This window comes from Arachis duranensis, chromosome 9 (genome assembly GCF_000817695.3).
Source record: "Arachis duranensis cultivar V14167 chromosome 9, aradu.V14167.gnm2.J7QH, whole genome shotgun sequence".
NCBI lineage: Eukaryota > Viridiplantae > Streptophyta > Magnoliopsida > Fabales > Fabaceae > Arachis > Arachis duranensis.
Genome location: NC_029780.3, coordinates 74093678 through 74105787, shown reverse-complemented (window position 1 = coordinate 74105787; position 12110 = coordinate 74093678). Strand labels below are relative to the sequence as shown.

The window sequence follows — 12110 nt, the reverse complement described above, 5'->3', positions numbered from 1 at the left end:
TTAGTTAAATATTTGATTCAATATATTAAAATACAATATATTTTTTGTTCTTAAAATTTGCTAAAAAATTTAAAATATGTCTAAATTTTATTTTATTTTAATTTTATTCTTAAATAAAATAAAATTTTAGATTACTTTTAAAAATGCTAACAAATTTTAAAGACAAAAATTATATTTTATTTATTTATTAAATTATTTTTGAAAAGTCATTATTTATATCGTTTTAAGATTTATTTAGTCAAAATCTTAATTTTTTAAACATCAAAATAGTTATTTATTCAATTTCAAATTTTTAAGGTTTATGGCTCTTGTATTCCCAATTTACTAGCATGTATATATATATATATATTGAGTGGCGGGTAATTTAGATTTAGGTCGTCTCTAAAATAGATAGAAACATACGTGATGAACTTTACTTGAAAAATAAATAGTCCGGTATCGCAAAATCATTTTGAGAAGGATCCATTCAATTCAATCGATTACTCTAGATCTTCAAGACTTATGCTTTCTTACCAAGTCTTCTCCAAAACGTAACTGGATTTAGAGAGTTCATGATATTTTTATTTTACAAAATATTTAAATCACATTTTATTCTCTTTAATTTATAAAATATATACTTTTTCCTTTTATAAATATTAAAATAATATATTTTTTAGTCCACATAAAAAAATACCCTCTAATAATATCATTAAAAATATATCTATAAATTAGTGATAATTATTAGTTAATAATAATAATAGTAATAACGTACAATAATAATAATATATAGTAGTAGTAATAATAATAGGTTTAATTATTCTATTAGTTTCTATAGTTTCGTAAAATTTTCAATTAGGTTCCTATACTTTTTTTTTCTTTTTAATTGAGTCTCTATACTAGTTTTTTTTAATTAAGTCCTTCTTAATAGTAATTGGCTTAATTTTATAGAGACACAACTAAAAAAAATTGGTATAGGGATCTAAATAAAAAAAAATGTACGGGCCCAATTAAAAAAAATTTAGTGCAAGGACTCAATTAAAAAAAAAGTATAGGGACCTAAATAAAAATTTTGCGAAATTATAGGAACTAACATAGTAATTAAACCATAATAATATACTCATTGTTAATGTAGTAAATTTGTTCTTTTAAATACTTTTTCATTAATTATACATTTAAAAATAAAAAACGGCTCTATCCTAACAAACTACCACCCACAATCTCGTCCCGAGGTCGGTCACGAAGATCTCGACTCGAGCCGATGACTCATTCAACATCAATCAATCTATAAATCGGGCATAAGGCCGACTATAGTCGGCAAATTACCCAACACAACAATATTGATTAAATACCCGCCTTTCTTAAATAATTCTTCACTGATTTGAGTGTTAGAGTCCTTTTTGCAGGTATCATGCTTGGGTCCGAGTTCACGAGGATACCTTGCATCCAGGTCGAGTTGCTAGAAGCTCTAGGTTAACAACAGACCAACGTACAAGTCGGAGAAGTATCTTTGCCAGAACATTTAGCGCCCACCGTGGGGCCTTGCGTCGCCTTTGGTTTTGATTTAACACTACTATACTTGGTTTGCCTTTCCTTTTCTTTGCAGGTCTGAGATCATGACAGATCATTCAGTAACTCCTCAGGCCAATCCAACCAATGCTGAACTCTTGACTGCTAACGCTGCTCTACAGGCAGAAAACCAACGAATGGCCGAATTGCTAGCAGCAGGGCAGAACAATCGCGATGAAAAGAATGATAAGAAAACCAACGCTAACCCCCACGAAAAACACCAATCAAAATCAAATGTGAAGACAAGGGAAACATCTCCCAAAACAGAAAGAAGACGGATCGGCCTTTCTTAGAAGAAATAATGAATTTTAAAATGCCTAAAAACTTTACACTTCTAATGACATTGGCACCATACAAAGGGATTGGAGATCCTAAAGTTCATGTTACAAAATTCGAATCCATGATGTTTCTAAATAGTGACTCCGATCCCATCTTGTGCCGATCTTTTTCAACCTTTTTAGATGGTGCAGCTTTATTAAGGTTTTCTAGTTTACCTGCAGGTTCTATATCCAGCTTCGACAAGTTTGCCAGATTGTTCATAAATCATATTGTAGCATCCAAAATCTACGTACAAGACTCAGACTACCTCGGCACAATCAAACAAGGTCAGCATGAGAGCTTGAAGAATTACATGACGTGCTTCACAATAGCAGCCATAGAAATCTCATACCTCAATCCAAAAGTGCAGTTACATGCGATAAAAAGCGGCCTCAGAGCTGGAAAGTTCTAGGAAGCAATAGCAGTCACAAAACCAAAGACATTAAAGGAGTTCAAAGACAAAGCAACTGGACAAATTGAAATTGAAGAGCTGCATGAAGCTCGAAGAAACGAAAGACCAGCACAGAAGGAGGAAGAAAAGACTTCCTGACCTCAAAGCAAGGATCCCAAAAAGCCTTTCAAGTTAACACCCAAATTCGACTCATACACCAAATTCAACACCAAAAAGAAAGACATCATCAAGGAGATTCTACACAATAAAATAATAAAATCGCTAAGCAAAGTAGGCACATATCAAAATCAAAAGTATGTGGACAGAAGCAAACATTGCACATTTCACCAGAAATACGACCACACCACCGACAAGTGCGTAGCAGCCAAAAACTTATTAGAGAGGCTAGCAAGATAGGGCCTCTTGGACAAATATATCACTTCCAGAAGCTAGAGAGAAACAAAGGATGCTGACAGGCCGGGCTATAGCTCCAACCAAAAAGAAAAAGGAACTTGGTATAGGCCAGTTGAAACCCCTACATCCAAAGGAATAATAAACTACATTTCTGGTGGCTTTGCGAGCAACCAATACAGCTAGGAAGAGAAGTTACAGGGCCATGACGACAATGGAAGGATCTCAACAAAAGACTCAAACTCTCACTACAGCTGCCGAGATCACCTTCGGTGCATCTGACTTCAAGTCATAGTGTCCGAACTTAGATGACCCAGTAGTAATTTCATTGCATATGGGAGAGCTCACAGTAAAAAATGTGCTACTCGACCCAAGAAGTAGCACCGATGTCTTATTCTACTCTACCTTCAAGAAGATGCAACTCAGTGATAAAGTACTACAACCATCACCTGGAGAATTAGTAGGGTTCTCTGGAGAAAGAGTCCCTGTTTCAAGTTATATATGGCTAAGAACAACACTAGGGGAGCCTCCAATCTCAAAAACTCTAGATATTCAATTTTTAGTAGTCGATTATACTAGCCCCAACAAAGTTATTTTGGGGCGCCCGCCACTTAACTCTTTTGGAGCCATCATCTCCACTGTTCACCTGTGTGTCAAGTTTCCTGTGCAGGATATCATCATAGCAACAGTCCATGCAGACCACAAAGAGGCCAGACAATGCTATAATGCGAGTTTGAAGCTAACACCAAAGGAGACTATCCCAAGAATCCATACTGTTTACAACTCAGAAAGAATTCCAATGTTGGCCGAGCTAGATCCAAGGAACAACAACAGCCGTTCTGCTCTCATGGACGACCTAGAACAGGTACATTTGGGAAAACAGGCTAATTTACTAACATCGGTTCCGCTTTTTCTATAGGGACAAAACAAAGCCTGATCAACACACTAAAGTCAAACTCCGACCTGCTGGCGTGGATGCCCGCAGACATGCCAGGGATCAATCCGAATTTTATATGCCACAAGTTGGTAGTTAACCCCAACACGCGACTTATAAGACAAAAGAAACGAAATTTGGGCACAGAAAGAAGAAATGCAGTGGCGACAGCAGAAACACAGAAGTTACTTGATGCGGGTTTCATCCGAGAACTTCACTTTTCATCTTTGTTAGCAAACATGGTGATGGTCAAAAAGAGCTCGAGAAAGTAGCGCATGTATGTAGATTTTACAAATTTGAACGAGGCCTAGCTGAAGGATTCTTATCCGCTGCAGAACATTGACAGACTAGTAAACAATACCTCAAAATACCAAGTGCTGAGCTTCATGGACGCATATTCTGGCTATAATCAAATACAAATATACCTAGACGACGAAGATAAGACAGCATTTGTAACTGACCAAGGTAACTTTTGCTATAAGGTAGTGCCTTTCGGACTAAAAAATGCATAAGCAACTTATCAAAGACTAATCGACAAAATCTTCAAAAACCAAATCGAACGAAACATTGAAATATACGTCGACGACATGGTTGTCAAGTCAAGCTTGGAGCAGCAGCACAAGGCCAACCTTGATGAAATTTTTCAACAACTCCAAAAATACAATATGAGGTTAAATCCAGAAAAATGTGCATTTGGAGTACAAGGGAGAAAATTTCTCAGATTCCTACTTACAAATAGGGGAATAGAAGCCAACCCCGACAAGTGTCAGACCGTAATAAGCATGTAGTCACATCGGTCCATCAAAGAAGTGCAACAACTCACAGGTCACCTAGCAACCTTGTCCCAATTCTTACCAACAGCAGCTACCAAATCACACCACTTTTTCAATACCTTGGAAGAAGGCCGAAAAGTTCATCTGGATGGATGACTGTGAAAAAGCCTTTGCCGAATTCAAAAACCTTATTTTCTCACCGCCTATACTAAAAAAATCAGAACGAGGTAAACCACTTTTTGTATTTCATTCAATTTCCACTAACACGGTTAGTTCTGTGCTTGTAACAGAAATAGAGAAAATAAAACATTCAGAGAAGGGAGAAATTCCAAAAAATCCATCAAACATTCATAGGCACGCAAAAATACCTAGGAATTAGGATGCAATTGCGAGGGGGTACAGTTAAGTTGAGTTAAGACTTGGCATTCGAAATCAGAAAAGGAGAACTTCACATGCAACTCAGTAAAACAAGGAGTGTACATGAGGAAATACCCCCAATACCCCCTCCTCTCTCAAACTCTCTCCTCACTAGTACAGGGGAGGAGTTCAGCACGAATACCTAACCCATCCTTAGCAAGCTTCAAAGCTTGAAGATCACGAAGCGACGCGGTGTCACTATACGATGACGCACGAGTCCTTATGTCATCGTGAACCTAGTGGTAAGGGTTTTCTTTGTTAACCTCAATAACCTTGATTTTTATCTTTTTCTCTAACTATTGTTTCAAAGAAAGCTAAAGCAACGAAAGAGACAACAAAAGAAGAAGACAAACCTTTCGAAGATATGTCTTTTTTTTCACTTAAGCAGAAGGGAGGTGACTCGTGCGTAGTATTTCTTCCCAATAAGAAAATAGTAATAAATTTTAACAAGGCAAATTATTAAATTCCATTTTTTCTTTTTAACCATTGAATATCCGAAACAACATAACACAAGCCTGACATGTCATTAGCACACGTTGAGTTTGTGGGCTACAATAAAGTACCGAGGTATAACTACATAAAGCTCAATTTGCTAAACTACATTTTCCAAGTCAAGTTTGGAGGCTATGTATTGTACCCCTAATATCTCGGACAAACATAATTATACCTTGGCACGATACACATTTAAAAATAAAAAAATGGCTCTATCCTAACAAACCATCACCCACGATCTCGCCACAAGGTCGGTCACGAAAATCTCAACTCAAGCTAATGACTCATTCAACATCAACCAGTCTATAAATCAGACATAAGGCCAACTATAACCGGCAGATTACCCAACACAACAATATTGATTAAATACTCGCCTTTCTTAAGTAATTCTTCATTGACTTGAGTATCAAAGTCTTTTTTGCTGTTACTACTACATGAATCACCAAAAAATTATCACTAATTTATATATAATTATAGTGATTATTAAATTATATTTTTGTTAAATAGACTACAAACAAGTTCTTTTAATCTTACATCAAAAGAAAGTATATATTTTATAAATTAAAAAATGTCATTTAACTATATTTTGTATAATAAATATTCAATTTGACCCCTAAAATTTAATATCGAACTCAAAATTAATCCTTAAAATTATAATTAACTTAATTCGACTCCCAAAATTTATAATAGTAACTCATGTTAGCCCCTGAGCTGATTTTCGTAAATGGCGTGTTGATTTTACATGTTAACTTGTCAAGATTTAGATCCCTCGCCTAGATTTTATATAACTAAGACTTACTAGACCTTCTAAAAGCTTGATTGGCTCCCCAACATCCTTATGAAGATGATAATAACATGTTCAATTTGAAAATTTTGCGGGAGCAACAATTAAGTTTTTGGATCTCTAATAAATCTTGATCATATGGATGTTAGACAAGGAATTTAAATTGTAACAGGTTAATGTACCAAATTAACATGTCATTAACGAAGACTAGCTCAAAGGTTAATATGAGTTATGATTATAAATTTTGGGGTCCAATTTAAGTCTATTAAAATTGTAAGAGTCAAATTGGATCTATCTTCAAATTTCAGGACCAAATTGAGTATTAACTCATATTTTGCATGAAAAGGTGACATTTCTTTAGTTTTATTCGTAAAGTCAAGTTTTAAAAAGTTTTTTTATAGTATAAATTATATATCATTTTAAAAATTTAGCCATTTTCAACTTTTTACTAACTTTTGTCGCAAGATTAGGACTTCAAATCAAGGGAAGACTCCTTAAAAGATATTGTAATTTTAATAGAAGAAAAAAGGAGAAAAAATCTCTCATCCAAAAGCAATACTTTTGTATATAAAGATACATATAATCCACTAAAAAAATCATATAAACATTTTTAAGTTTTGTATTAATTTATTATTTTGGCTTACTTTTAGAATATATATATTTTTTAGAATATTCATGAATAAAATCCGAAAAACAATTTTATTGTTGTTTTATGGTTTAATTATTTTGTTAATTTTTATAATTTTATAAAATTTTTAATTAGGTTTCTATAAATTTTTTTTAATTGGGTTTCTACACCAAATTTTTTTTCAATTAGATTCTTTTTAATAGTAATTAGTTTAATTATATAGGGACTCAATTAAGAAAAAAATTAGTGCAAAGATCTAAATAAAAAGAAAAAAAAAAGTATAGAAATTCACTTAAAAATAAAATTTAGTACAAAAACTCAATTAAAAAGAAAAAAGTATAAAAATCTAATTGAAAAGTTTATAAAACTATAAAGACCAACAGAATAATTAAACGTTGTTTTATATAAAACAATAATAGAAAAGTAGGAGACTTGGCTAATCGGCTACAAGGATGATGACTTATTAGTGATAACACGGGAAGAAATAACAACTTCTTCCTCCTATTCTTTATTATTAGGATAAAGTATTGTTGTAGTTTTTAATATTTAAATCAAATTTTAATTTGATTGTACACTGACGATAGATAGTTAAACTGATCAAATATAACAAACTTTAGTTAACTTTCTAGTTTATTATTTGAATAGTATATCATTTGTTAAATTTATTGATATTTCTGATTTGATAAAAAAATGCCAATATCTTATTTACTAATGTTATTAATTGGGTTGGATCTAGTAACATTATCTATGCAGTTATTAATAATGCTACGAATTATATATCTGCTAAAAAACTCATTCATGAAAAATATTTAAACATATTTTGGTCTTCTTGTATTGCTTATTACATCAATTTTATTTTAAAAGATATAACAAGTATTCTTTATATAGCTAACTTTACCTCCTGTTCTTGTATGGATACCTGGAGGGAGAGTTCAGTCTCTGGGAGTCGACGCCGAGTTATTACTTTTGGGGCCGACCTTCAAGCCTTATGATAACCTGAGTTTTACTCTAAGAGGGTGTCCAATTGCGTAGAGCTTTGAGCAAGAAACAGGGGGAAGTGTACCTGCAAAGGCACTCCGAAGCTTAAGTTAGTATTGAGAATTCAATGTGTCTTCAGGATAGAAGATCATACCTTTTATAGGTGATAGTGTGTAAATCGGTTATGCTCCTGCTTTATTGCCTGTATTAAAGAGCAATAATAAGGGTTTGGACGTTTCTCTTTTGTGAAGCAGTCCGTTAAGCTGATTTGTAACGTTAGTTTTGATAAATGACATTGATTGTTGATTTGTAACTGCAACGCTGATTAATAACATAAATTGCCGAGTAATGACTAAAATGCCGACTTATAACGCCAAATATCTGGGTAATAGATGTGAATAATGGCGAGTTATGAGTGATAAAGCCGATTTATGACATAAGATTTGTAATGGCCGGACCACAGCCCCCAAGCTTAGCCTGGGAAAATGTTTAATGAAGCAGGTTGAGCTTTTAATTGCGTATGAGTCAGCTACTGAATAGTTTGGCGTGTGCTTCTACCTTGTAGCCCCCAAGTCAAGGTGCTTTATTGAACAGTTACTGAGACTGTAGGCTTTCATGATTAGGATAGAGAAAATAATTAAGTGATGGCATTAATGAGTTTGCGTGTGACAATGAGAAAGACAAGATTGTGGAGGAAGTTTGGGTTTGGGATCCTAACGACCCTTTTTCCTGGGTAGCGGAGTCGGTGAAAACTTATTCTTCTGTTTTTGATGATGAACAGAGCGTGTCCCAGCTAGGCTTGGTATCGTTGTGAGTTAGGGAAGGTAGTGGTATTAGTCTTAGGTTTTTGCCTTATAATGCTACTGATTGTGTTTACAACCGTGGTGAGGGGTTCAAGTATTTCTTTATGTATAGTTGTGTTTTGGAGGAGCTAAGGGTGAGAGTTCCTTTCAGTGATTTTGAGTGTATAGTTTTGAAGCAGTTGAACTGTGCGCCCTCACACCTTCATCCCAATGGTTGGGCTTTCCTGCGGGCATTTGAGATTCTTATGGAATATTTGGAACAGAAACCGTCAGTGGAGTTGTTTTTCTCACTGTTTCAGGCGAAGGGTGTTTGGAAGGGTGGCTGGGTGAATTTGAACAGTTCTCTGGGGTTTGCTTTGTTCAAGTTGTACAAATCATCTTTTAAGAATTTTAAGGAAATGTACCTTAAGGTCAGTAGCTGTGAGGATGATTTTCCGTTCTATGTGGACGAGCATCTGGGGGAAAAATTTCCTCTCTGGTGGTGTTCAGAGCCTCAAAATATTTTAGAGCCTGAGATTATAAGTCCAAAAGATGAGTGCATAATTGAGTTTTTAACTGAAGTGGTTGATCGGAAGGAGTTGATTTCTGTTTATGATCTGCTGCAATGGGAGGAGAATAAGGCTGCTGTGATAGATTACCTGGGTAAGATTTTGAATTGTGGATGTTGTGTCATATTTGAGGTTTTTTGAGTAGGTTTATATTTTCTTTGTTTTTCAGGTGATAAATATCCTGGTGTATCTGCGGCGAGTTTGAGGTCTCGGGTGAAGAGTAAGGGTTTGGAGAAAGAAGTATCTTCGTCGAAGGCAGACAAGGTCGGCGTTGGCGAGGTTGATCAGCCAAGGCCAGGGAGGAGAAAAGTTATTACTAAGAAGAGAAAAGGTGATCTGGTTGATTTGTCCGATGTTTCTGATGATGAGAAAGATGATGTTCCAATGGAGGAGGTTCATAAGTTTTGTGATAACCAGAAGAAGTTGCATGGTTTTGTTGAGCGGAGTGAGGGGTCATCGCTCTGGGGAAAGGATTATCCTTTTATGATTACTGCTGATGAAGTTTGCCAAACCCTGCCGATGTTAATTTGGCTGAAGAGGTGGGGGATGTTGCAGTTGATCAGTATATGCAGGTAATCTTTTACCCTTTTGTTTGATAATCTTGTGGGTGATCACGTTTTAATTATGTGTTTGTTTGTTGAAGGTTGTGGGTCTGAGGCTTGCCAGTTTAGGGCAGAGCCGAGAGAAGAAACATCGTCAAGTAGCCGAGCAAAAGCCGGACTTGGAGGAACAATTGAGGCTGAAGGCTGCCAAGGTTTCAGAGTTGGAGAGTAAGCTAGATCAGGTTGAGAAAGATTTAAAATTGATGAAAGAGAATTATGCCAAAGAGGTGGAAGATGTTAAAAAGAAGGAAGCGGATTTGTCTAGTATGAGTACTCGGGTATTGAAGTTGACTGCAGAATTGAAAAGCTTAGAAAAGAGCAAGGAGACAGCGATCCTGGACTCCTTTATTGAGGGGTTCGAAAGAGCTTCTCTGCAAGCTAGGTTCCTGGCTCCTAATGTTGATTTTGATCAGATGGACCCTGGTAGGATTGTTCGTGACGGGGTTATGGTTGAAGATGATGGTGCTGAAGAGGAGGCAGATGAAAATAGTTGATGTTTGGTTAAAACATGTATTTTGTTGGGTTACTTTGTTCCTGTAGTGAGCTTTTGACTGTGCTGTCTATGATACAGTTTTATTTTGTTTTTGGTTATGCTAACTTTGATGAAAACATATATATTGATAGGTTGATGTTGCATAATTTCTGATTGGTGTTTATTCCGAATGATATGGCTTTTGATTAGTATCGAATGTTTTGTATGGTAGGTAAATTTTGAATGATTGCGTGATAAGCAGAATTGGTAAATTTTTGGAAAGTTTGAGATATCGGTTTCCAATTTGGATTGAAGTTTTGTGTGAATGATCGGATTCCTATGTAGATCGGGTATACTGTGTTGGCGGATTCAGATTTAAAGTCGGCAGTCGTTTTGACTGAGTGATAGGTTCCGTTCAGATTTGACTGATTACTTCTGAGCTGATCGGATTCCGTTTTAAGGTCGGCAGTCATATTGATTTTTTGCTTCCGAGTTAATCGGATACCGTTTTAAGGTCGGCAGTCATATTGACTGTTTGCTTCTGAGTTAATCGGATTTCGTGTTAAGGTCGGCAGTCGGTTTGATTGATAGGTTCCAAATGACCTATTTTATTATTTGATCAGTGTTAATAGTATCTGATTGGTCGGACTGATAGTATAGGTGGAAATGATATGTATATTAAATGAAATGGAAACTATGAAATGGAAAAAATATTGATGTGATAAAGTAGGGGATCTACTTATTAAAGAACCCTTGATGTCTAGGGCCCAGGTAGGCTAGCCTCATTAAAACCTCTCCAAGCAAAACTCTTGTGGGAAAAATCTTGGCAGTAGGAAAAAGAGTACCTGCCTGTCCCTGGTATTAGCTGTAATATAACTTTAAGGAAGATACGTTCCAAGTGCTAGGGAGATCTTTACCCTCTAGTGTTTGTAGGCGATAGGCTCCATTGCCGATTACTTCTGTGACTCTGTAAGGGCCTTCCCAATTAGCTGCTAGTTTGCCATGTGCTGGTGGTTTCCTAGCTTGTTCTGTTTTTCTGAGTACAAGGTCATGGACTTGGAAAGATCTTGGTTGAAGTCTTTGATTATATCTACGGGCAATGTGCTGTTGCATTGCTAAATGTTTGATTGCTGCGGATGATCGGAGTTCTTCAATGAGATCAAGTTCGGTTTGCCGAGCTATGTCTTGTGTAGTTAGGTTGGCCAGTTCTGTGCGTAGTGAGGATTGGGAGATCTCGACTGGTATCATTGCATCTGAGCCGTAGACCAAGCAGAAAGGTGTTTTCTTTGTGGTTGAGTGAATTGTTGTATTGTATCCCCATATGATCTTTGGGATAAGCTCAGTCCAGAGGCCTTTTACATTATCTAGTTTCTTTCTTAGAGCATGTAATATTACTTTATTTGCGGCTTCAGCTAACCCATTTGTTTGTGGGTGCTCGACTGATGAGAAGTGGTGTTTGATTTTCAAGTTCTACAAGAAAGATGTAAATTTTTTATTGGCAAACTGGCGACCATTATCTGTGATAATGTGCCGAGGAATGCCAAATCGACAAATAATATATTTCCAAACAAAGGAAAGCATTTGTTGTGATGTAATCTTGGCTAGAGGCTGTGCCTCTATCCATTTGGAAAAATAATCAATTGCTACCACAAGGAATTTTACCTGACCTGCTGTTGTTGGAAAAGGTCCGAGGATATCTATGCCCCATTGGTTGAGTGGCCAACTAACCTCGGAACAGTGTAGGAGTTCGGCTGGGAGATGTGTAATCGGACTGTGTTTTTGGCAGTTGTTACAGCTTTTGACTTTAGCCTGACAATCTTGTCGTATTGTCGGCCAATATAATCCAGCTCTGAGGATTTTTTAATACAGACTTCAGGCTCCGAGGTGTGTACCACTGATCCCTTCATGTGCCTCAGTAAGTGCAAGCTTGGCCTCTATTTTGCAAAGACATTTTAGTAATGGACGGGAGAATCCCCGTCGATATAGGCAATTATTATATATTGTAAAAAAGGAG

At 35.9% G+C, this 12110-nt stretch overlaps 1 protein-coding gene across 1 annotated transcript; it reads left to right on the top strand.

The window, feature by feature from the left end:
• The first annotated feature begins 1882 nt into the window (after positions 1–1882).
• On the top strand, positions 1883–2275 carry LOC107465952 (uncharacterized). The gene has a single exon (XM_016084936.1). The coding sequence runs from the start codon at positions 1883–1885 to the stop codon at positions 2273–2275; it is 393 nt and encodes a 130-aa protein (XP_015940422.1).
• Positions 2276–12110: the final 9835 nt, after the last annotated feature.